Raw genomic sequence first — 25,028 nt, 5'->3', positions numbered from 1 at the left:
CAATTCCGACTATAAATTACGCAAAGATTGGCGGGGTCACATTCAACAGCCTTTTCAAATCGTCTGTCCATGCCACTGTAATTTGTGACAATTGGCCGGTTAGTGGGAAACTATGCAGCGCCATCGTGTATCAGAGAAGTGATACACAGCGGAATAACATACAGACTTTACGGAAAGCTTCCCTTAGAACTGCGACAGAATGTCTCTGCAGTACACCATCCCGGTTCATAGACACAATTATACGTTGTCAAAGCAGTATCTCTTGTGTTGTTATCGCAGTAATCATCGAAACCGCCATTTTATGGATACACAAACACTGCTAGATCAGGCAGGTATGAGGAAATTTTAGCTAAAGTGGTTAGGAGCTACAAGGTTAATCCTGTTCTCGGAGTCCGACCACACCCCAATCAATCAGAAAAGTGTTGACCTAACTAAGATCACGCAAGTGCAGCTGCCTAAATTCCTACCTATCAGTGATTGATGCCAGCGTATATGACGTACGTCCAATCTGTAATGAAGGGCCAAATGACACGCGTCACCTTTTCGCTTGCCCATTCAAGCCTACTCGTCTCACACCAGATCACTCTGGACGCATCCCATCTTAATCGCAGAGTTCCTTGATCTCGATACACGCTGATCAAAATCAAAATCATGTTCTCTAACAGAGATATGCAATGGAAAAAAATCAAGGCCGCCCAGGAGGTAAAGTTGACCTACAGGTAAGCACTGTCATGATGGAAAACCATCTCCGATTCGTGAAGATGAGATGAAGCTACCTATGGAGACAAGATCAGTGCTATTCCAGCTCTGGTATATCTAGTTACCTGAACTTCTATTTCTCGCTCCACAAATCAGCAATAACCTCTGAATGTCTGAAAATCAGCAACTTGACACCTGAATCCCTTAAACTGTGGGAAACCACGTCCGATTCGTGAAGATGAGATGAGGCTACCTAGGGAGACAAGATCAGAGCTATCCCCTCTCCGGTAGATCTAGTCACCTGAACATCTAATTCTCTCCACAAACTATCAATACCCAATGGATGCCTGAGAATCCGTCACTTGCTTCTTTTGAAATAAACGTATCTGACAACTGAATCCGTTGAACTGTATTAAACATTTTTTCAATCTTATTCTTTCCTTCCTATATGTTTGTACCTGTTCCAGGGACATGAATAATATATGCAACCGGTAATATATATAACTGAGCTGGCCTTCCCGTTATTTCATATGAAAATTTTTAGAAAAACACTTTTCTCTAAAGGGACCCCAGAAATATACAGACCTCCGAAAATAAGAGTTAATGGCGTAATAATTTCGACATATTCGCCAGTGTGGAGTCCACCAACAAGGGAAGCGAATAACATATAGATTTGCCAGATCTACGATATTTCTTCGCCATTTTGGTCCATGATAATGGGTTTAAGCCCAATTTGGACCAAAAACCATAAGTTTTTTTATCCTCTCGCAGTAATGCTGGTGAGTCTTAGTGTGGCAAAGAAATAACGGGCTGCCCTATACATAACCTAACCCTTAGTTGTCTCCGTAGCACTCCCATGGTTCACAGACATGGTTTTGTTGCAGTAATGCTACCTGGTCCCAGGAAAAACAAAATAGATCCTTTTGGTCAAACAGATCTCGCTATATTGTCGCAACTGAGACCTGGAAAGTGCAACCGACTTAACTCTCACTTATCGCCATTTAATATCTATTTACCTTCGTGATTCGCTTTCCAAAAGATTTGGATCTAATGGATGTTGTGATACGTGACGCAGAGAATCACCCAAAGTGCTGCGTAAATGCTGCATCTCACGATTTGCTTTGGAACTGCGTAAAATATACTGTTGTCGGCGTTTGGCTTCTTGAGCCAATTGTTCCCGCAACATAGATATCTAGAAGGAAGGAAAGAAAAATCACATATTATTAGTACGTTCATATAATTATTCGAAACAGTACTCACTTGATTTTCCAAACGCAGAACCTGTTGGCGATGACTTTGCTCTCTGGCATCCAATAGCTTTTCGGCATGCATTTGAGCACTACGATATCGTTCGGAATCCAAACCATCCATACATTTCGCACTATCATGCATACGAGCCTTGAGTCGGGCTAACTCAGATTCTTTCTCGGCCAATAAGGTTTCCAAACGCCTTACTTTCAAACGTAAATCTCGATTTTCTTGCTCGATGACGGCATGATCAAGACCACAATTGAATGTTCCACCTCCGCCATTACTCTTTCGATTGTAATCGTTACCACCACTATTACCTTCCATGCGATTTGAATCATAATTACCATCATAATAGTTACCACCACCAGTTCCCGACTTCTCTGATCTATCGAATACACTATCTCCTGAGAATTTACTCTTGCGCTCCGATTCCAATTGTTTCACTTTGTCCTGAAGTACTTGCAATTTACTACGTAGTTCGGACTTTTCTCTTTGGGAAGATTTCAATTGGCGACTAAGTTCATCTTCTTCATTATGATTTCCAGAACCATTGTTCTTATCCCCCGACGATTCTTGATTCCATTTGGCAATACGCAGTTGTGACTCAAGGGCTGATCTCTGTACTTCCAAGTCATTCACTTGGTCCTGCAGGCGTTGTGAACTATTAAGTTGGGCCTCTTGCGCGCGCCGCAATTCATTGATGGTAGTTTGAGCTTTTTCCATACGTTCGCTAAGTATGCGCTTCTCATTTTCTGCCGTTTGTAGGGATTTCTGCATAAGTTTCAATTTATCCTCATTAGCCTGAGAGCAATGACCTTGTTCCGAGATTTCCTTACTGGCCGTCTTGAGTTCACCTCTTAGTTCAGCCTCCACTACGGCAGCCTTTTGCAAACGCTCTTTCATTTGATCGAGGGAAGTTTTTAATGATGTGCATCTATCCTCCAATTGAGCCAATGCACGATTTTGATTATCCAAACGTTCTTGGGCTGCCCTAATGTGACAGTCCTTTTCTTGCATTGCCATTTGCAGCCGTGTGATATCTCCCTCCAGGGCCACGCGTTGTAGGTCCAATTTAGTGGCCTTGCCTTCAATTTTGGCCAATTCCTCTTGCAAATGACGTTTTTCATTTTCTAACTTGGCCCCATGCTGACGACATTTCTCCAAGCGATCTTCATTTTGGGAATTCTCTTCGGTAAGTGAGTTCAATTGCATTTCCGTTTGGGCCAATTTTTCACGCAACTGTTGGGTTTCTTCGCATTTCTTTTGGAATTTCTCCTCGAGGGCATTGAGGGCCGATACCTTCATACTACGTTCTGTATCCAAGTTACTCTTCTCCTGTTGCAAATGACGGATCATTTGTTGAAGTTTGGATATTTTGGTGTCACATTTCATCTGCTGATCTGCAGCATCTTGGAGTTGTTTCTTGGCCGTAGCCAATTGCATTTTGAAATCATCCTTCTCACGCTCGATTTGGGCAACTTGGTGCATAAGGCAACGAACACCTTTGCGAATGAGATCGGGATCAACGTCCAATGTGGGACCATCGTTACAATGAGACGTGCTACGTTGGTCAAAGTCATGGCAACTGGGGGCCACACCACCTGAGACACTTCGTACAGGACTAAAGCGTCGCGAAGGACTCACAAGGCGATGTGATAGATTGACACTACCATCAATTTGTATACCCGCAATGCGCCGCAGCGTATGGACAACGGAACTAAGTTTGTGTTCATTTTCTCGCTTGTGTAGCTCGACGCAGGCCAATTGTTCATCCAATGCACGAATTCGTCCTTCGGCACCTCCCAAGCGAGCCTTGAGCTCTTGTATTTGCTGCGTGGCATCGGCCAGACAAACTTCCAAATTGTGTTTTTGGTCCTCCAAACGCTTTTCTCGGCCTCGAGCCTCCTCCATACGGGCGGCCAATTCTTGTTCTCGATTGTGGAAACGATGTTCCTCTTGATTGGCATGACATCTCACACGTCCCAACTCTTGGCGTGTGGCACAAAGATTAGCCTCTAAGTCAGCCAATTGTTTCTTCACTTGATTCAATTCCTGCACTGCTCTTTCCTTCAATTCAATTTCTGCAGCTAATTTATTTTGCAATTCCTTGCCTCCCTCATCCTTGGCGGCAAATTCCATTTGTGTCTTTTGCAAAGTGTTTCTCGTGGAATTCAACTCCTGCGTGGCCTTACTCAAGTTATTCTCCGTCTCTTTCAATACGGTCTGAAGACGAGTGCGTTCATTTTCCAGAGTATTTTTATTATCCTCCAGACTGCTGATCTTTTGTAAGGCTTCCTCAATGGCACGACCCTGTTCACGCTTGGCACCTTCAACACGTTTGATATGATCCCTTAGCTCTTTGTTGCTATTCGAGTACTTGTCACGTTCGATATTACTATCGGCCAATTGCCGACGATTATCGGTAAGTTCCTTGCGTAAACTTTCAATGTAGCCCTCACCTAGAAATTAAAGGCAAATGGTTAGAAAGATAGTAGAAATGGTTAGAAAGATAGTAGAAATATTAGCGATGAAAGCAAACCTTCTTTGGCCTTTCTCATAGTATCTTGCAATTCATTGTTCAGAGCTTCCATTTTGTCATCCTTCAATCGTATATCCATCTTCAGTTCATCACTCAAACGCAATAGATTATCTCGTTCTTCTTTGATGGAATTTATTTGGATTTCCTGTTTGCGTATGCACTCTTCAAGTTTTATCCTTGCAAAGGATAGGGAGGGAGAGTTTTATTTTCCCATTTTATAGGAATTATGGGATCATACTTACTTTTGTTCTTCCTCCCTGGTACGTAGAGCGGCCAATTCATCTTTAAGTTGAGCAATGGCACTACGTTGTTTCTCATCGCGAGCATTGTGTTCTCTCTTCGCTCTCTCCATACACTCTTGCTCGTGTTTCAGTTGGACTACCACACATTCCAGTTTCTCTTGCACGCATTGTCTATCCCGATGAGCTATATACAGAATAAGGACAACACTAAATTGTTTCAAACCAATAGACTTCCCTCTCTCTCTCTGACTTACCTATCAGCAAAGCTTGTTGCTTCTCATTTTCAGCTCTGATTAAGGCTTCCTCATGCTGCTGAACCAAACTCTCCACATGAGATTGTAAACCTTCGAGACGTTCTTGTTGCTTCTCGATTTCATCATCTTTAGCTGTCTGTAGAGCCTGTAAGGCCTGCTGCATACGCTTCTCTAAGGAACTGCGAAGTTGCAACGTCTCATCGGCGTTTTTCTTGGCTGCCTCATCACCAGCTGTCTTCAAATTGGCAATCTTTTGATTGAAATCATTTTCTGCTTCCCGGGCAGCATTGATAAGCTGAGTTTTAGTTTCTTGGGCTCGGCGCTGACATTGCTCCAGTTCCTTTTGCAAACGAGCCACATTATTCTTAAGGGATTCCTCGCGCACCAAGGCCTCCTGTAGTTCCTTTTCCAGTTGTGCTCTCTTTTCTTCGGTAGCCTCCAAATTTGTATTAGTATCGAAGAGTACAGCATCCAATGACTCTTTCTCCGATCGTAAAGATGCCAGAAGCTCCTAAGGTCATGAACATTTTGTGAGTTCTTAAAATTCCATTCATTGCCATTAGGATACCTACCTGTAAGCGATGGGTTTCCTTTTCATGCAAATCTATAACCACTTGTTTCTCTTCCACATCCTTAACCATTTCCTCTAGATTACGATTCAAACGATTATTGGTCTCCGTGGTTTGCTCCAAACGTTGTCGTGTTCGCATCAGCTCCTCATTCAACGATTCCTTCTTGCGACACATAGCGGTCAATTGATTGTGTATATCACCACGATCCCTAGTGATACACGCCAAATCCTGTAGGATTTTCTCTTTTTCCATTTGCAAACATTTCACTTTTTCACTAAAGCCCAGATTATCCGTCTCCAGTTCCAAACGCAGTTTATCCAAATTACCCAACTCCTTGCGTACCTCAGCCAATTCATTGCTTTGATCATGTAATTGTTGAGCTAGTCGTTTACGTTCTTCCTGTACCTCACACAGATTATTTTGTATAACCTTCAATTCATCTGTAGTCGAGCAATTGTTCGAGGATACTTTCTCCAGACGTTCTTGTATATCACATTTTTCCAACAAAATCTTGTCAAGATCATATTCGAGATCGGATTTTTGTTTCTCCAACAAATTGATTAGATTTTCTGATTCAATTCTCTGTTGTTCCAGCAGATCACGGCTCAAACTGACACGATTCAATTCCTCTCGTAAAGATATAGTTTCTTCTCTTAAACGGCTACCGCGATCTTCTTCGGCTCTATAATGGTTTGAAGAAAGAGGAAATGGAAGGGCAAAATCGGTAAATCTTTGGTTCATGATTTAATTTAAATATATATTACCACGTACCTCAAATTCAATTCTGTTATATTTTTATCCTTAAGAATTCGCTGTATCTCCAATTCAACTGCTTTCTTATCTTCCTCCAAGCAATCTATTTTCTTTTGTAACTTGCCATAGTTGAATTGCAATTTTTCAAAATCAGCACTTAGGTTTTCGAACTAAAATGGAAATTTACGTTTTTATAAGTAGAGATTAACAATGACATTCATATAGCGCAAGCTGTTGAAGGCTTAGGTTAGGTTAGGTATAGTGACAGCCCGACATTGCAGGGTCGGTTAAACTATTCAGTCCATTGTGATACTAAAGTTGCGAACTTCTCTTGTATCACTGAGTGCCGATTCTATATTTAGCTCAATGCCAAGGGACATCCTTTTTATAGCCGAGAAGCTTTGAAACACTCAGAAATATCACCAACATTACTGAAAAATATAGGATTTCCACCCTATGTAGAACGTCTAGAGGTTTCTCTTGTAACGATGGACCTGGTGCTGGTGCCTACTTGTCTTCGGATAACGAAAAGATTTTCGTTGCGATATTTTGCGTTGCTCTTAATGAGTATGAGACGATGTACCTTTCGCATTTATGTATACAGTGAAACCTCTACAAAGTGAACACTTCCTAAATGTGAAAAAAATTTAGGCGACCTTGGGTGTTAATGTGATAATAAACAAACGTCTCACGAAAGGTGTCCACTTTTCAATTGTGTCCTCTTTTTTAGAACGTCTATTTTTGCAAGGTTTCACTGTATTTCTCTATATTTCTCTATACTTACCGCATTATTGATTTCGGCTTTACCCTGTTCGGATTGCTGTTTCTGATCTCGAATTTCATCCAAGGTCTTTTGCAAGCTATCACGTTCCTTAAACAACTCCGAGAGTTTTGAATTACTTGCGTCCAATTTTTCCGTTAGCTGTTGTATTTTTGTGGTCAAGAGAGCCTTGGTACCTTCACTGGTATCTAGTTGGGTTTTCGTGGTTCGCAGACTCTCATGCGTACATTGGTATTTCACTTGCATATCATGCAAAGCCAACTGATATTTATGCAATGCAGCTTGTACAGCCGAGATAGTACCTTCAGCAAATGCTTGTGAGGCACGAGCCGATGATCTACGTGGCGATTTTGCTGTGGCCGAAGTATCACGAGACAAATGCATATGCTGAACATCACCACCTGGACCGGTAGTAGCTGCTTCGGATTGTTCGCGATCGGCTATCTCGGCATCAAGAACCACGGCTTGTGCTATTTCACGTATGGAACTATTTAGGCGATCAATCTCATCATTGTAGCGACTGGCCAACATAGCTTGAGATTCTGCTTGAGCACAACGATCCTCGAGTTTCTTCAATTGATTCATAAGATCGAGCAAACGTTGATCACGTTCTAGAATCTCATGGCGAGCACTTTCGTGTTGAACCTTAAGCGTAGCCAATTGATTTTGCAAGTCATCATTTTCACGTTTAGCTTGGGCCAACTGTTCGTCAGCCAAACGTTTGGCTTGCTGATGATTGAAACATACATTGCTGCAGGTGGAATTGATGTCCTTAACAACACCATTAACCTCTAAGCCCATTTTGGCAACTTCATTTTTCATTGCCGTCTGCATATCTTTAAATGCACGTTTTACAGCAACAACTTCACGCCACATTTTCAGAAGGCGATTGTGTTCGCTATTATAGTAGTCCTTGAATGCCTATTTGGAAGAAAGAAAGAAAAGAATAGTAAGCGAAAATTATTGTGCCTTATCTATTACATACGGTTGAGAAAATTAGTAATACGGCAATTGATCTCGGTGTTTATTTCCCTAATTCATCTTAAATTAAATCTTATGGGTAAAAGTCCAACGCTTTCTGAATGTTAACGTTCAAATACCACCCGCTGTAATACCACATTCTTATTTTCACCCGATTGGTTTTATCTAGGAACTCATTCTCATCGACGTATTTGCAAAGTTTCCTCCAATCCACATTCCCAGTTGATCCAAAAAAGGAAATACTATAAAGTCTCGTCCTCCTACTCATTCTGTACTTCCGCTATAAATGATCACTACTATTCGATGTCACTGTGCCAATAACTTTATGTGTCCTATCCGAATTATCATGACCCTGTTACTTTAAGTAGTTTCCAAAAAACTTTTCTCTGCAACGAAATTTTAGACAAACAAAATTCATGTTGTCCAGAGGGTGTTCCAGGACATCATCAACGCAGCAGCTGAAGTGGCTGGACTCGCAGACTCGCGCCGTCGTGCTAACCCTGCTGATCCTAGAATCAGGGAACTGATCTAAGGCGCTGGGCCCCGACGGAATCTCAGTGCTAATGTTGAAGCATCTGAGAACACTGGGAGTTGAGTATTTTACCAGACTCCTGAATTTGCCCTTGGAATCACTCATTATACCCTGTGTCTGGAAAATGGGTAGGGTGATTCCACTACTGAAGCAGGCAAAGACTCGTGTAAAGGTGAATCGTACAGACCGATATCCCTTGTCTCGCCAGTAGCCAAGACACTTGAGGCACTACTCCTCCCCAGCCTTGTGGAGAATTTTCCAGCTGCTAATCATTAACATGAATTCCGCAAAGCACACCGTACGACAACGGCTTAGCAAGCCATCTCCGCATACATTAATAGAGGACTTAACCAGTCCAAGCCGTGACATAGGACGGTCCTCGTGGCGCTTGACATATCAAAGGCATTCTATGCGGTCAACCATGCCAGACTCTTCGAGGACACCGAGAATACCTTCCTACCGGCTAAATTATCTGTACTGACGCCAGTTATTTCACTGGTAAGATCAGCGGATATCTCCCACCATATCCTCAACCACATTATTCACTACATGAACGTATGCAGGCACAGAAGTATGCAGGCGGTTGAATGTCAGAATCAACGCGAAATAATTCCGACCACAAATTACCCCAAGATTCTCGGGGTCACATTCGACAGCGACAAAACGTCTGCCCATGCCACTGCATGCCGGCAGCACTTGGGGTGAGGACAATGAAACCTAGTTGACTACATACAAGACAATTGGCCGTTCAGTTGCAAACTATGCAGTGCCAGTGTGAACACCTCAAACGAGCGACGTGCTGTGGAATAACATACAGACCTGTCAGAAAGCTGCCCTTAGAACTGCGACAGGATGTATCCGCAGTACACCCCTGGATCACCTTTATGCGGAGACCAAGATCATCCCAGTGCGTCGACACAATTACATGTTGTCAAAGCAGTACCTGTTGGGTTGCTAACGCTTGTTTGAAACGCTTGACTTCAAATATTTTCAAAAATTCGCATTACATTGTGCATGTATATATCACTATATCACTCTGAACATCATTGTTACAATAAACACACATATATCACTCTGAACATCATTGTTACAATAAACACACATTTATCTCTTTGCAAAAAAATCTCACCTGTTCCTCTTCTTTAAATTCATCCTCCTTAACCAAGAGTTCATCACGTAAATTAGACCAATCATTTGTAAGCTTTTGCAAGTCATTGGTTAAAGCCTCATTGGTACGATTCGATTCGATGAGCTGTTGACGCAAATTATTATTCTGGGTCAACAATTGTTCACACTTCTTATGCTCCTCCTCCAATTTGCGGCATAATTCTCCACTATCCTCATGAACAACAAAGTCACGACCACCACCTCCCCCACCAATACAAGTTGCCGGTGATGGTGGTGTTTCTAAGGAAGACGAACACGGCTGACTAGAATGGCCCAAGGTCAATGATGTGGAACACTAAACACACCAAGAAATGAGAACTTTAGCAAATTTTCTTTATACTTTGTCATTTTGTTTTACGTACCATAACTTGACTTGATGTGGGTCCTGTAGTAATTTTCGGCGCTGGAGCACATGGGGTCGACGGTTTAATGGTATCTTGCATTCTTTCCTCTAGGTCATTGCAACGTTGACGATATTGTTGAATCTTCGATTGTAAACGACTTACTAGCGTTGTTTGATTCTGTTGGGCCTGTTTGTAGGTGTCCAAGCGTCGTCGGTAGCTATTAGCCTCTTCAGCCAAACGCTGACGCAACTCTTGATTTTGACGCAGTAGTGCTGATGTTCCTGCATCTTCGGACGGTGTTGGACTTAACATTCTGGGTGTGGTTGGAGCTGCTCCACCTATAGAACCAGTTGTATTATGATCGTTTTTTGTACTGCTACGACTACGATTTCCTTTTGCAAATGGTAACCTATTTTGTGACGGTGGTTGATCCGCTACCGAAGGACAGGGAGTTTGCTTGAAGTTGTCGCGGTAAGCTTGCATCTGTAAAGGTAAATAATATAAATAAAGGTCAATTAAGGAAATGTTGCGCTCAGAAGCTCTATAAATTTGAAATTAGGATACAAATTTCATATATCGAATTTTCGTTCTCTTTTTGCGAAATACTAGGAAGTAAATCGGGCGATTATTTTTATAACTTTCGACGTGGTTAATACTCAACAACAATCTATCGATGAACTTAATTCAATTTTTGGCGATGAAGCTCCACCAAGGATCAGTGTTTATCGGTGGGATGGACAATTCAAACGAGGTCGTAGTTCATTGGAATACAAATTATGATACATTACAATTACAACAAACGATCAAATGGTCGAAGAGAGTCAAAATGATCCAGTCAACTCAGAATATGAATATTACTCTGACAAACGAATGGTACATCTTTTCATGGGTTCGACAACATATCAGAAAACACAAACCCGACGTCAACAGATATGGGAATCGCACCGACAACTAATATAAGAATATAAGCAAGAATTTCTAAACCAGCAATAAGATATGGGTATGTATGTCATGTAAAGAGTGTGAAACAAGCGCTTGGAGGATCCAAAAAGCAAGAATGGAAAAAGGCTATGGAAGAGGAACTAGCAGCTTTGTTATAAAATGAAGACTTGGGAAATAACTGAATTGCCAAAAGGGAAAAAAACCAATAGATAGCAAATGGTGCTTCAAGGTAAAACGTGACTCAAAGGGAGAAATTGGGAGGTACAAAGCTAGACTTGTAGTAAAGGGGTAATGTGAGGAATAATCGTTATATTTATGAATAATAAATGAAATGAAAGTACTTCCTGTATTGGTGATATGTCCGTATTAATTATACAAACGAAAATATTTGAATAACGGACTATAACCAGAATGAAGACATACAAATTGAGCTAAAGACGTTCGGATTCCACTATCAGAAATAAAAGAATAAGAAAATTAGATGTTCCTCCGAAAATAAATACATTTTAAATTCTTCAAGTAATGATAAATATTTTTTGATGGGTGTGAACAATTTTCATTTATTATTTTCAGGATAATTAAATAAATTTTGGATGCTCGAGAAAGTCTTTTTGTACAAACAAAAAGTTCAGATTCAATCAAGAAATGAATTGATCCATTTAATTTTTTAGTTATAATGATAGTATCAATTATAGTTTTAATTACACTCAGAGAAGAGTGAACCCATTAGCGAGTTATTTTTAACTAACCAGTGTTAATATTGAAATTCGTATGTCGCTAAAGAAGCATGTACCCATAGTAACAGGTTGGCTGATAAGTCCCCGGTCTAACAAAGAAAAACACATTTTTTTGTCAAAATTCGTTTTTATTATTCAACATAGTTCCCTTCAAGAGCGATACAACGATTATAACGACCTTCCAATTTTTTGATACCATTTTCGTAGCATTCTTTCGGTTTTGCCTCAAAATAGGCCTCAGTTTCGGCGATCACCTCTTCATTGCAGCCAAATTTTTTCCCCTGCGAGCATCCTTTTGAGGTCCGAGAATAAGAAAAAGGCGCTGGGGGCCAGATCTGGAGAATACGGTGGGTGGGGAAGCAATTCGAAGCCCAATTCATGAATTTTTGTCATCGTTCTCAATGACTTGTGGCACGGTGCGTTGTCTTGGTGGAACAACACTTTTTTCTTTTTCATATGGGGCCGTTTTGCCGCGATTTCGACCTGCAAACACTCCAATAACGCCATATAATAGTCACTGTTGATGTTTTTTCCCTTCTCAAGATAATCGATAAAAATTATTCCATGCGCCATTACTTTGCCAGCGGACTTTTGAGTCTTTCCACGCTTCGGAGACGGTTCACCGGTCGCTATCCACTCAGCCGATTGTCGATTGGACTCAGGAGTGTAGTGATGGAGCCATGTTTCATCCATTGTCACATATCGACGGAAAAACTCGGGTGTATTACGAGTTAACAGCTGCAAACACCGCTCAGAATCATCAACACGTTGTTGTTTTTGGTCAAATGTGAGCTCGCGTGGCACCCATTTTGCACAGAGCTTCCGCATATCCAAATATTGATGAATGATATGACCAACACGTTCCTTTGATATCTTTAAGGCCTCTGCTATCTCGATCAACTTCATTTTACGGTAATTCAAAATCATTTTGTGGATTTTTTTGATGTTTTCGTCGGTAACCACCTCTTTCGGGCGTCCAATGCGTTCACCGTCCTCCGTGCTCATCTCACCACGCTTGAGCTTTGCATACCAATCAATTATTGTTGATTTCCCTGGGGCAGAGTCAAGCCAAGTTTTTGCTTCCACCGTATTTTTCCCCTTCAGAGAACAGTATTTTATCAAAACACGAAATTCCTTTTTTCCATTTTTTTCACAATAACAAAAGTTGCTTCACAAAAGACGCTCTATCTCACAAACTAATTAACTTACAGATGTCAAATTTTGACACGAATCATTTGAAGGTTGGTACTATATAAAAATAATATGCATTTAATACTAGCGACGCCATCTATGTGTCAGACCGTGGACTTATCAGCCAATCTGTTAAGTTCAACATTTTCCTATAGGTTAGTAATTTGTTTTAACTTTTGTCAAGTTCAAATTCAACTGTTCAGAAGTAAAAAATTAACTAAATAATACATTTTTTAAAAACTAAAAAATTAATGTTTTGGATTTCTTAAAGGGTGATACGGTCAAAATTTGGTCAAGGGAAAACGCGTGTAAATCGGTGAAATCGTTTATTTAAAAAATCAAATTAAATTTGTTTTTCAAGTTCAATTAGTATAAAATTCAGGGAAAATATTCGCGATGATAAACAAAATACGACGGCCAAAGCGCGATCCCGGAGGCTGTACACGACGATGCTGACGAAGTTTGACTGCGTGGTAATGGACGACGAAACCTACGTCAAAGCCGACTACAATCAGCTTCCGAGACAGGAGTTTTATACGGCAAAAGGAAGGGGAAAGGTAGCAGATATTTTCAAGCACATCAAAATGTCAAAGTTCGCAAAGAAATATCTGGTTTGGCAAGCCATCTGTGCCTGTGGCTTGAAAAGCAGCATTTTAATAGCTTCCGGGACTGTCAACCAAGAAATTTACGTGAAAGAGTGTTTGAATAAACGTCTGATGCCTTTCCTGAAGAAACACGGTTGTTCCGTACTGTTTTGGCCGGATTTGGCATCTTGCCATTACGGTAAAAAGGCCATGGAGTGGTACGCCGCCAACAACGTGCAGGTGGTTCCCAAGGACAAGAACCCTCCCAACACGCCAGAGCTCCGCCCAATTGAGAAATACTGGGCTATTGTCAAGCGGAACCTAAAGAAGACCGAAAAAACTGCTAAGGACGAGCAGCAGTTCAAGGCAAACTGGCTTTCTGCGGCGAAGAAGGTGGACAAGGTGGCTGTACAAAATCTGATGGCAGGTGTCAAGCGTGAGGCCCGGCAATTCGGATTTGGAAAAGCGAAAGCCTAACTGAATATTTTCCCTGAATTTTATACTAATTGAACTTGAAAAACAAATTTAATTTGATTTTTTAAATAAACGATTTCACCGATTTACACGCGTTTTCCCTTGACCAAATTTTGACCGTATCACCCTTTAGACTTCGTAAAATTTCAGTAACGCTGAGAAACTTTTTCGTACGTTGGAGAAAATACGTATTCCCTATTATTCTATTTGCTTCAGTCCATTTACGAACTCATTGGGAGCTCTTCACCATTTTGCTGGTAATGGCCGTAAGTTCAATTTACTTCCACTGAGTTCATTTTGTTCATCAATAGTTAAATTTAACTAACTGTGAATAAAATGTTGAACTACTCATGAACTACTGAGTGTAGGAACAAAAAATACTTGATTAAATAAATAATTTATTTCATTAGTAAATTTCAATTAACGTTTCAATTGATTCAATTGAAAAAAAAAAACAATATTCAAATAATATATTGCTTTTGATTGATTCAATTAAAAATTTAATTGATGTTGATTGCAATATCAAATTAATTTTTCATTGAATTTTTCAAATTGAAGAAAATTAATTAAAAATAATAAATGTTTTTCTCCTGTTAAAAAAAAATACTCATTTGAGGAGCTTATGAGCTCACTTTAAGTAAACTGCACTCATTTTAAAAAATTATGAACTATTATCAAATTTTATAAATTTTTTTATTTCATTTGTACACAACTCATTTTTATTTCACGTTAAGCCAAAATCTAATTAAAATAAGAAAAATTTTCTAACATTTGGTAAAATTAATATATTCTAAAAATTTGACTTTCAAACATATAATTTTTACACCGAATCATATGAAAAAGAGTATTTTCGTTCGTGTAGATCGAAGAAAAATTATTCTTATTTTGTACTTCTCGCTGACTTATCTAAAACTCTAAGGGGTTCTCTTCCGTTCTTAGTACAGACTTTATACAGCAGAACCTGAAATTTAAAACCATGTTGGGAGGTATATGAGCATTGACCCGGTGTCATTTTTACTTATTTTTAAAGCTGATTTAAATTATACAAAAAAGAATGTAGCTTGAATCACGAAGTTAATTGATCAATTAAATTTTTAATATAAATCACGAAAATAATAATACCGATCACCGACATCAACGAAAAAAATACATATTTTGTCCGAATGGATATTCCATTCCATTAATTTATGTGATTGATCTTTGTTAAAAAAAAATTAATTATTTTTATATTGATTAAAATTTGTTTCAAATTCAACGAAACATCAATAAAATGCTGAAAATCATTTTCATTTGAATGTGGGAAAATTTTGACCAAAACTTTTCTTTTGGCAACCCTGGTCTGACGTTGGATTGCTTTTAAAGGCTACTTCATCTCTGCAACAGTTGCTTAAGTATTACAACTCCACTTAAGAATTTCGAAAAAATAAAACCAAACAAATCCCATTAGCGAAAAAGTTTTTGCTTGTGCTTTCTTGCAAATTGTTTTCGGAAAAAAATTTTTTTCTTAAAAACAATTATTTTCAATTGAACACCTATAGTGCTAGCACACACATACACACAAACATGTACTCACCATTCGATCAATGTGAAATGCAGACCTTCCTTTTAAAAACAAAAACTTTGAAACTTTTTCCCGTATTTCCAATCAAAGGCAAAACTTTGACGTCTGGAGGGCTAATGACTTCTATTACTTTTCAATAGCTGCTGGTGGATGTAATAATTTTGTTGAATCAGTGGTTGTTTACCTTTCCGCACTTATGATACCACCACCACTATCTCCACCACCCCATTGGGTACATTCTGACAACATAGATTCTTCTATGCCGCAATTACTCCTTTATGGCGGTTTGTATATATAGATATTATACCAGTCACCATAGTACTTTTTTGTTTTATAGACCACAAACTCTAAAAAAAATTTCTTACGATACATAACCTGTTCCAATCTGTCATGGCCTTATGTATTGAATTTCTTCTAGCATTAAAATATTATTTTCATAAAAAAATTATGATTTCTCAAATTCGATTCGGATTTTTTTTTTCTCGAATTTTTAAGAAGGATTTTTTATGTTACCCAGACACGCATTACACGGTCTGTCACCATCATCACCCCTTTTGGCCTCTTATAGCAAAAAATAAACAAGCTTCGTGCTTTTCGAAATCAAACATTGACTGTTGTTGCTTATTTATTAATTCAGATAGGAATATTCAATATTTGCTTGGTTTCACTCTTTTTTTATTTGTCTTGGAAATTTACCGTTAAGCATAAGAAAACGCCAGCAAATGTTTCCGTTTATTCTTCACAATAAAATGGTTGATATTAGCTGTAGGCTTGTTTTGCATTACTGATTAGCATTTTTTATGGAGAGAATATCAGTGAAATTCTTCTATTTATGACATTGGCGAAAGTTTATAGAATGTGGGGAATAATCGGTAAATTTATGAATGATAAATGACTCAGAAATGAAAGTACTTCCTGTATTGGTGATATATCCGTATTAACTATACTCACGCAATTTTTGAACAAGGGACTATAGCCAGAATGAAGAAGTAAGAAAGAGCTAAAGATGTTCGGATTCCACTATCAGAGATAAAAAAATAAGAAAATTAGATGTTCCTCCGAAATAATTACTTTTGAAGTTCTTCAAGTGATGATAAATATTTTTTGGTGTGAACAAGTTTTTATTTATTACTTGGCGGATAAAACAAAAATAAATATTGGTTTGTAGAGAAAGTATTTTTGTACAAAAAAAAAAAAAAAACTTTTTCAAGATTCAATCAAGAAATAATTTGATTCAATTATTATTTTTTTAAAAATAATTGTCTTCGATTACGATAATGATAGTATCAATCACAGTTTTAATTAAGAGTAAAAAATACCTGATTCAAAAATTAATGTATTTCATGAGCAAATTTCAATTAATTTTTTAATTGATTCAATTTTTTAAAAATAATTGTCTTCGATTACGATAATGATAGTATCAATCACAGTTTTAATTATGAGTAAAAAATACTTGATTAAAAAATTAATGTATTTCATGAGCAAATTTCAATTAATTTTTTTATTGATTAAATTAAAAAATTTAAAACATCAATATTCAATTAATTTTTTAATTGATTCAATTAAAAATTGAATTGATGTTGATTGCTATACTCAATTAATTTTTTAATTAAAAACTGAATAACTTTTGTCAAATTGAAGAAATTTATTAAAAATAATAAATGTTTTTCTGTTGTTAACGAAAATTTCATATTTTGAAGGAAAACAAGGCCGAATCTTATGTAAAGACTGTCATCCACAATCGAATTACTTGGGTTGCGGTAACACTTGCCGATGGCAAGGTATGTTAAAACTTCTTAACACCGTCTTCCAAATTGTAAGTTAGCCCATGCGGGGTATATATTAAACAAAAAAAGGCCGATTAAATACGTATATAATTCAGTTTGACAAAATTTTCTAAAGAAATAAATTTTTTAAAAAATTTTGTACAGCAATAAATTTTTGACAAAATTTTCTATAGAAATAAAGTTTTGACAAAATTTTCGATAGAAATAAAATTTTGACAGAATTTTTCTATAGAAATAAAATTTTGACAAAATTTTCTATAGAAATAAAAAGAAAATTTTTTGTGATTGGGGATCGGCTATATATAACTATAGACCGATATGGACCAATTTTGGCATTGTTGTTAGCGGCCATATACTAGAGCAATGTACCAAATTTCAACCGAATCGGATGAATTTTGCTCCTCCAAGAGGTTCCGGAGGTCAAATCTGGGGATCGATTTATATGGGGGCTATATATAATTATGGATCGATATGGACCAATTTTTGCATAGTTGTTAGAGACCATATACTTACACCACGTACCACATTTCAACCCGATCGGATGAATTTTGCTCCTCCAAGAGGCTCCGGAGGTTAAATCTGGGGATTGATTTATATGGGGACTATATATAATTATGAGCCGATATGGACCAATTTTTGCATGGTTGTTAGAGACCATATAGTAACACCACATACCTAATTTCAGCCAGATCGGATGAAATATGCTTCTCTTAGAGGCTCCGCAAGCCAAATCTGGGGGTCCCTTTATATGGGGGCTATACGTAAAAGTGGACCGATATGGCCCATTTGCAATAACATCCGACCTACATCAATAACAACTACTTGTGCCAAGTCGATAACTTGTTTTGTTCGGAAGTTAGCGTGATTTCAACAGACAGACGGACGGACATCGACTCAGAATTTCACCACGACCCAGAATGTATATACTTTATGGGGTCTTGGAGAAATATTTCGATATGTTATGGTGGAGGGTATAAAAAAGAAAAACTTGTGAACTCAATTTAAGTACACTTTACTCACATAAAAAAATATGAATTATTATCAAATTAACCCCTATTTTCATGATGCTCCGTTAGTGTTCCGTTAACTAACGAACTTTTAAATCGTACTATGGACATAGCTGTCATGTTGTCTATATATTCCATATGCCAGTTAGGAACTTAACTGCCAACAATTTTTCAGTTAAATTTAACCGGAGAGAAGATATTTCCAATTTACTTTCCGTTAAATGGAAGTTAATGCCTAACGGAGCTACATGAAAATGACCGTAAGTGTAATTGTGTACTTCATTCGTATACAACTTTTCTCATTTTTAGTTCACGTCATTGAAATAAGAAAAACATAATTAAAATAAGAAAAATTTTCTAACATTTGGCAAAATTAAACAAAAATCAAAAAATTTGCATGAACTAAAATAAAGTTAAATTGGATATTAAAAATTTCGTTGGCTTGTTCTGGGGGTGCTTGATATATGTATAAAGGAAAATGTAGTTATTACCAGGGTTTATTAAGTTTATTTCAAAAATGTTGGCGCATTTTTCTCGGGAAAGGTATGAGTGTGACATATTAATGGAAAGACTTACTTCTTATGAACTAGATTAAAAACACAAAAATCGCAAAAAAATTTAATTTTTGGAACCAACTAAAAAATTTCATTTTTTTTTTTTTTGAATTTAAAATGCGAAATGGAATTTGAACTAATTATCTTGTTAGCGATTATGCGTTTTAAAAGAAAATTATAATAAAAAGACAAAACAAACATTCATTCCCACAGAGAGCAGAAATATCGTAAAAAAGCGTAATTTTGTAACTTTGCTTTCTCAGAATAATTGCCGTTTTCGTGAAGGGAACAACTCATATACCACTTAGACGAAATGATTAATATGAATCTTAAAACAAGTCTTTATTGACTATTCTATAAGAATCGAGAAAAAAAAGTTGGGTTAGAAGCGGGAAAAATGTTCATGTTATACTGACACCACTTTGCCAAAAAAAAAATATCTTGCGAACTACACTGAAAAAAATATTGGCGTGAGGACAAAGATTTCTCGTCCTTAAAATATGATTACACATTCTTCTTAGCATAAGCTCTTCAATGAAGTCGTATTTTGCTTTTCGTTAAGTGATTTGACTTATAAATGGGTATCTTTACATGAAAGAAAATTTTATTTGACTAGACGCAGAGAAGGAATATGGTGAACTCAAAAATGTTATTTGTGGATGGAAATAACATTTTGTTTTCTTCCCAAACATAAAATGTTTATCGACATTCCAAACATTCCAAACACACGACTGACGCGCAAAATGAAAATCTGCTGAATGTTTTTATAAAATTCTTTTCGCTGCAAAAAAGTTGAAAAATGAAATGGTCACGAAAAAAATGTACATGGTTTTTATGACCATGTAATGGTTCTAGACATATCTATACGTAACCTATAAAAATACTTTTTTCCTTGCAAAAAAGTCAAAAAATTGAATGGTCTGGTACATGGTTTTCCCGACCCTGTAATGATCTCAAATTCTATCATTTGAATGATAGAACATAATTGCGGCATTTGAGAACCATTTAAATGCTTATTGCCAGCATACCTTTTTCTCGGCTAGAAAATTATTTTCACAAAGATAAAATACATGGTTTTCGCGACAATTACATGCTCTATACAAGTATTAAATGGATGCTGTATATAAGTATTTAATGGATGTTTTTCTGTGCGTGTTCTTTGGCTCAGAAAAAATACCAGAATCATTAGTGTAAAGACAAAATTTTCTTTTTTATTTTAATTAAGTCAAATCGACTAATCAATTGTGACCAAAATCGATTAGATTGGAAATGAATCATCCACTCCATTGCTCTTTCGAGTTTACCTTCTTTTGATTTGGTGTAAGGGCGTGTGTCTTTTTGGAATTTGTAAGGCTTTACCTTGATCTCCAGTATCAGCATCAACAGTATCATTTTTGTCACTATGAGGTGTTTGAGCCTGACCAATGGCTGTTTGTGGTTTTCCAGGCATTAAGTTCGAGTTTTGCCGCTAAAATTATTTTTCATTTTAGCGGCAAAACTCGAGCCAAAGCAACAATTGAAAAAGTTTATTTGCTTTAAAATGAATTATTAAAGAAAAGAAAACGTGAAAACTTGGCCATTTTAGAGCGATAACGCCAACTTAATTCCGGCCCTAAAGATAAAAATGAAATTAAGTACAAAATTATTCGTTAATAACTATTCATATTTATTTGTATTTCAAAATACGAGAAATTTTAAATGCATTTAAAATGGTGTTAAATGCTAGTAAAAAATAGTTCACGCCTAAATAAATGTATGCACCCTCAAAAAAAAATCGCTTCTGTAACATATACTCCCAAACATATTTTGCTTCAAGCATATAAATTTTTGGGTATTGCCCAAACATTTATATGTTTGATTTCTTCCAAAATATATTATATTTTAAAAAGCATATTGGTCTAAACAATATAATATGTTTGGGTAGTCTAAGTTCCAAACATTTTGTATTTTTCCATCCAAATTCAATAATGTTGTCTTCCAAAAAACTATATGTTCTTATGTGAACATATAATATGTTTGGAAACATTTTGAACCCAAAAATATTATATGCTTAGAAGAATTTTCTCCCAAAGAAGATTGTGCTCATTTTTTTTTCTGCCTAATTGTATATTCCCTCACATTTTTCTCACTTTTTCTGTAATACAAACATTTTAGAAGAAATTATTATATTTTATAAATTTTTTTAATTTTACCTTTTGCCGGACGGGGATTCGAACAGCGGACCACACAACATAACATTGTTAAACATACATTTGTTGGCAGCGTGGAGCAGTGGTTGGTCGTCCGCCTTGCATGACAGGGGACCTGGGTTCGATCCCTGCTTCGACCAACACCATTTTTTTTTTTTTTGTTTAATATATTTTTTAACATATATTCCAGATACGTTCGGAAGTTCCCGAAAAGGTGTTCAGCATTACATACTATTATATTAAATTTTTACTACGAAATTGTAAAGTGTGTTTTATAAAAGACTTAAAGTCAGAAAAGAAAAGTGCTTGATATAAACGAAATGGACTGAGTTCAAATCAAATATTATTTTTTTATTGCAACAATAAAAATTGTGTAACAAATAAAAGTTTTTGTATACAAGTTTAAAATTTTCGAAGAAATTCAAAAACTCTTACAAAAGAAGAACGTGAAGTCGAGTATATATAAATATTTTTCCATCGAATCCTAAGGTTAACGATAACCATTCAAAAGCACTTTATATTTAAATTCTAAACAGTAATTTTAAAACAGCACATAAATTTATTTTGGTGTGAACAATTGTTTGCTAGCATATTACACCATTAATTTAGAAATACAAATAAATATGAATTTTTATTAACGAATAATTTTGTACTTAATTTAATTCTTAAGGCCGGTATAAATTGGCATTATCACGTTAAAATGGCCATGTTTACCCTTTTACTTTTCTTTAATAATTTCTTTTAAAGAAAATAAACTTATTCAATTGTTGCTTTGGATCTTTCCCCACCATGCTATAATACAATTTACCGGAAAAAGTTGTAATGTTATTCTGGTTTTGCCGCTAAAATGAGAAATAATTTTAGCGGCAAAACTCGAACTCAATGCCCACTTTTATTTTCGAAAAAATCCGTCAACTCCTCTTGGACTACTCATTAATAAAGAGGAACTAATCTTTGTTTTTATAGATCTTCAAAGGTCGATACTTTCAATGAAGTCGTGTTGTCGTTATAATTAAATGATTTGACTTAAAAATGGGTATCATAACATGAAAGAACAAATTTTGGACTAAGGTCAACTTGACTTTAATAATTCAGAAAAATTCTTTAAAATTAATGAAACTGTCTTTAAATTTGTTGCATTTTTGCATCTTGACTACAAGGCAAAAACCATTAAAAAATAGGATATGCTTTTCAATACCTTATTTTAAAGACATTTTTTACTTGAAACATAGCATAATTTCTACTGGAAGTCTTGTTTTTAACGGACATTTTATAGCATATGAAAAAAAGCTGAAAAAGCGAAAAATTGAAATGTGCTTCGTAGAGTCAAGTACACAAAACCCCATTTAAAAGAGAATTGTGTCTTAAAAGCATCCTTACTTGTATTCTCCGCTTCTTTGGTTCGGAATCAATATCAAAATTGTTAAAGTGGAGACACAATCTTTGGAACCGGACATGCTTTTTGTTCAGTGTATAGTGCCCTTTCGTTAGTTTTTATGAAGATCCCTTTAATTACCTTTGTTTGAATATTTTGACTTACTCGTCCTACGTTCCGATTTGTTTTGACGAAACAAAAAAATTGTGCCCGTAATGCGAAAATGATAAACAAAACTCATGCTCATTTTTTCAAATATATTTTATCTTGCTTCCGAATGAATTTTCTCTCCGAATACTCATTTTAATATTTTATTTAAGCATATACAATTTTTGGCGAAGTCTTATATCACAACATATATATTTTTACTCATAATATGTAAATTTATACTTGTTTATATTCACACATAGTATTTTTCCTATATTTAATGAAATTTTCTTTATGTATATATATATATTTGTAATGCGCCAATTGGTTACTTTCATTATTTTACTTCCAGCATACACTTTGTCTCTCTTTGTAAACACATATATGTTTATGGGCTATTTCTAAATTAATATATGTTTGATTCCAAGCATATTATATTTACAAACATTTTATGTCCCAAACATAATATGTTCTAACATATTAACATATATGTCCCAAACATATTATGCTAGTTTATGAACATTATATGTTTGCACTCAAAAATATTGTGTTTAAAAATTTGAGTTCCAAACATATAATGTTTATACCCAAACATATGAAAAACAGTCTTTTTCGTCCGTGTGTGTATATTGTTAAATTATGTATGTTTATACTCGACTTCACGTTCTTCTTTTTTTGTAGAGTTTTTGAATTTCTTCGAAAATTTCAAACTTTTATACCAAAACCATTTTTTTGTCACAAAATTGTTATTTCTGCAATTAAAAAAATAATATTTTATCCAAAAGTTCAGTCCATTTCTGACTGTAAATCTTCAATAACACACATTACGAAATTTCATTGTAAAAATTTAATTTAATAATATATAAAAAAAATGGTGTTCGGTCGGAGCAGGGATTGAAGCCACGACCCTTTGCATGCAAGGCGGACATGCTAACCACTGCTCCACGTGGCCAACAAATATATGTTTCTGTTGAATAATGTTTTGTTTGCATCGACTCGTGGGCGCTGCAAACTATGCTATATAAATGTAACTTATAACGATAATTGTCTATGGGTGACTATAACAGCTACGTGGCCCAGTGGTAGTGTGTTGGCTTACAAATTGCATGGTTCCCGGTTCGATTCTCCGTCCAGGCGAAAGGTGAAATTCAAAAAAATTATAAAATTGAATAATTTCTTCAACATTATTTGTATTACAGAAAAAGATGCCAAGAACTAAAAATTTCGTGGAAGTGAAAATTATGTGAGGGAATGAGCACAATCTTCTTGGGGAGAAAATTCTTCCAAGCATATAATATTTTTGGGCTCAAAATAATGTTTCGGCAATATCCAATAATATATGTGCTTCCTGCAAAATAGGTTTGGAATATATGTTAGAGAAGCGATTGTTTTTTTGTGGGTGCGGTTTTTACGATTAACCGAAAATTCAATTTTTTCAGTATTCGGTATTCGGCCGCTCTCAAATCATTTTCATTAGGCCATCAAAGTAAATGTGACTTATTAGAGCGAAATGATTTGAGAAGTTGTGTCCAACCCCTTGGCACGCAGAAATTTCGTTAGTGGACCATGGACATACCAACAAGTATGGCAACAAAATTCATATTCGGCACTCCGGCTCATCCATATAGTGGCGGTAAAATTTTACAGATGCCAATCCCATGAACTTTTCTATTTGGGCCATTTTAGAGACTATTAAGAACTAGGAATATATGCTGAAGAAATCCATTAGCCGGAAATGGGTCGGCATTCTTGCAGCTTACAACACGTTTTTCTATACATTTACGGCCATTTTCATGTAGCTCCGTTAGGCTTTAACTGCCAGTTAACAGAAAGTAAATTGCAAATATCTTCTCTCCAGTTAACTTTAACTGAAAAATTTTCGTCAGTTAAGTTCCTAACTGGCATATGGAATATATATGCAAGATGGCAGCTTCGTCCATTATACGGTTCAAAAGTTGGTTAGTTAACGGAACACTAACGGAGCTTTATGAAAATGGGGGTTAGAGATCTTTTGAATTGTTAACAATTTGTGTCTGCTGTAGAATCACTTAGTTAGACACATATATTTTCACACACATAAAGTGTTACTTAATATTTATGCTTTGATCATTTCAAATTGCTCAAATTTAGTAGTAATAATTGTGTTTAGAAGACATGCACCAACCTTAGAAACTGTTATCCACCACTTGATTTCCACCAAAGTATTATCTTAAGTATTAATCAACTTAACCGATTTATTTATTTCTTTTTTAATTAAATCTTTTTTTCACCGGATCCCTTCAATAGAATTGGGATGATTAATTCCACAATAAGATTGATTTATTTTTTTGTTTTTCGTTGTATTAGCCGCGTTACTTTGAACTCG

General features: G+C 36.3%; 1 protein-coding gene across 1 annotated transcript in view; it reads right to left on the bottom strand.

Annotated features, from left to right (window-relative positions):
• Positions 1–25,028, bottom strand: part of Root (ciliary rootlet coiled-coil, rootletin) — a 27,356-nt gene extending 2,328 nt beyond the window's left edge. Inside the window, exons 1-11 of the mRNA XM_075301847.1 lie at positions 24,828–25,028; positions 10,134–10,598; positions 9,734–10,066; positions 7,095–8,012; positions 6,329–6,480; positions 5,558–6,239; positions 4,986–5,496; positions 4,732–4,915; positions 4,490–4,665; positions 1,960–4,409; positions 1,716–1,891 (exon numbers count right to left, since the gene is read on the bottom strand). Of these exons, the coding sequence (XP_075157962.1) occupies positions 1,716–1,891; positions 1,960–4,409; positions 4,490–4,665; positions 4,732–4,915; positions 4,986–5,496; positions 5,558–6,239; positions 6,329–6,480; positions 7,095–8,012; positions 9,734–10,066; positions 10,134–10,598 (6,047 nt within the window). The 5' untranslated portion in view covers positions 24,828–25,028. The remainder of the gene's footprint in view (positions 1–1,715; positions 1,892–1,959; positions 4,410–4,489; positions 4,666–4,731; positions 4,916–4,985; positions 5,497–5,557; positions 6,240–6,328; positions 6,481–7,094; positions 8,013–9,733; positions 10,067–10,133; positions 10,599–24,827) is intronic.

This window comes from Haematobia irritans, chromosome 1 (genome assembly GCF_050003625.1).
Source record: "Haematobia irritans isolate KBUSLIRL chromosome 1, ASM5000362v1, whole genome shotgun sequence".
Lineage (NCBI taxonomy): Eukaryota > Metazoa > Arthropoda > Insecta > Diptera > Muscidae > Haematobia > Haematobia irritans.
Note: the sequence above shows the minus strand (reverse complement) of the source record. Positions and strands in the feature narration are given on the sequence as shown.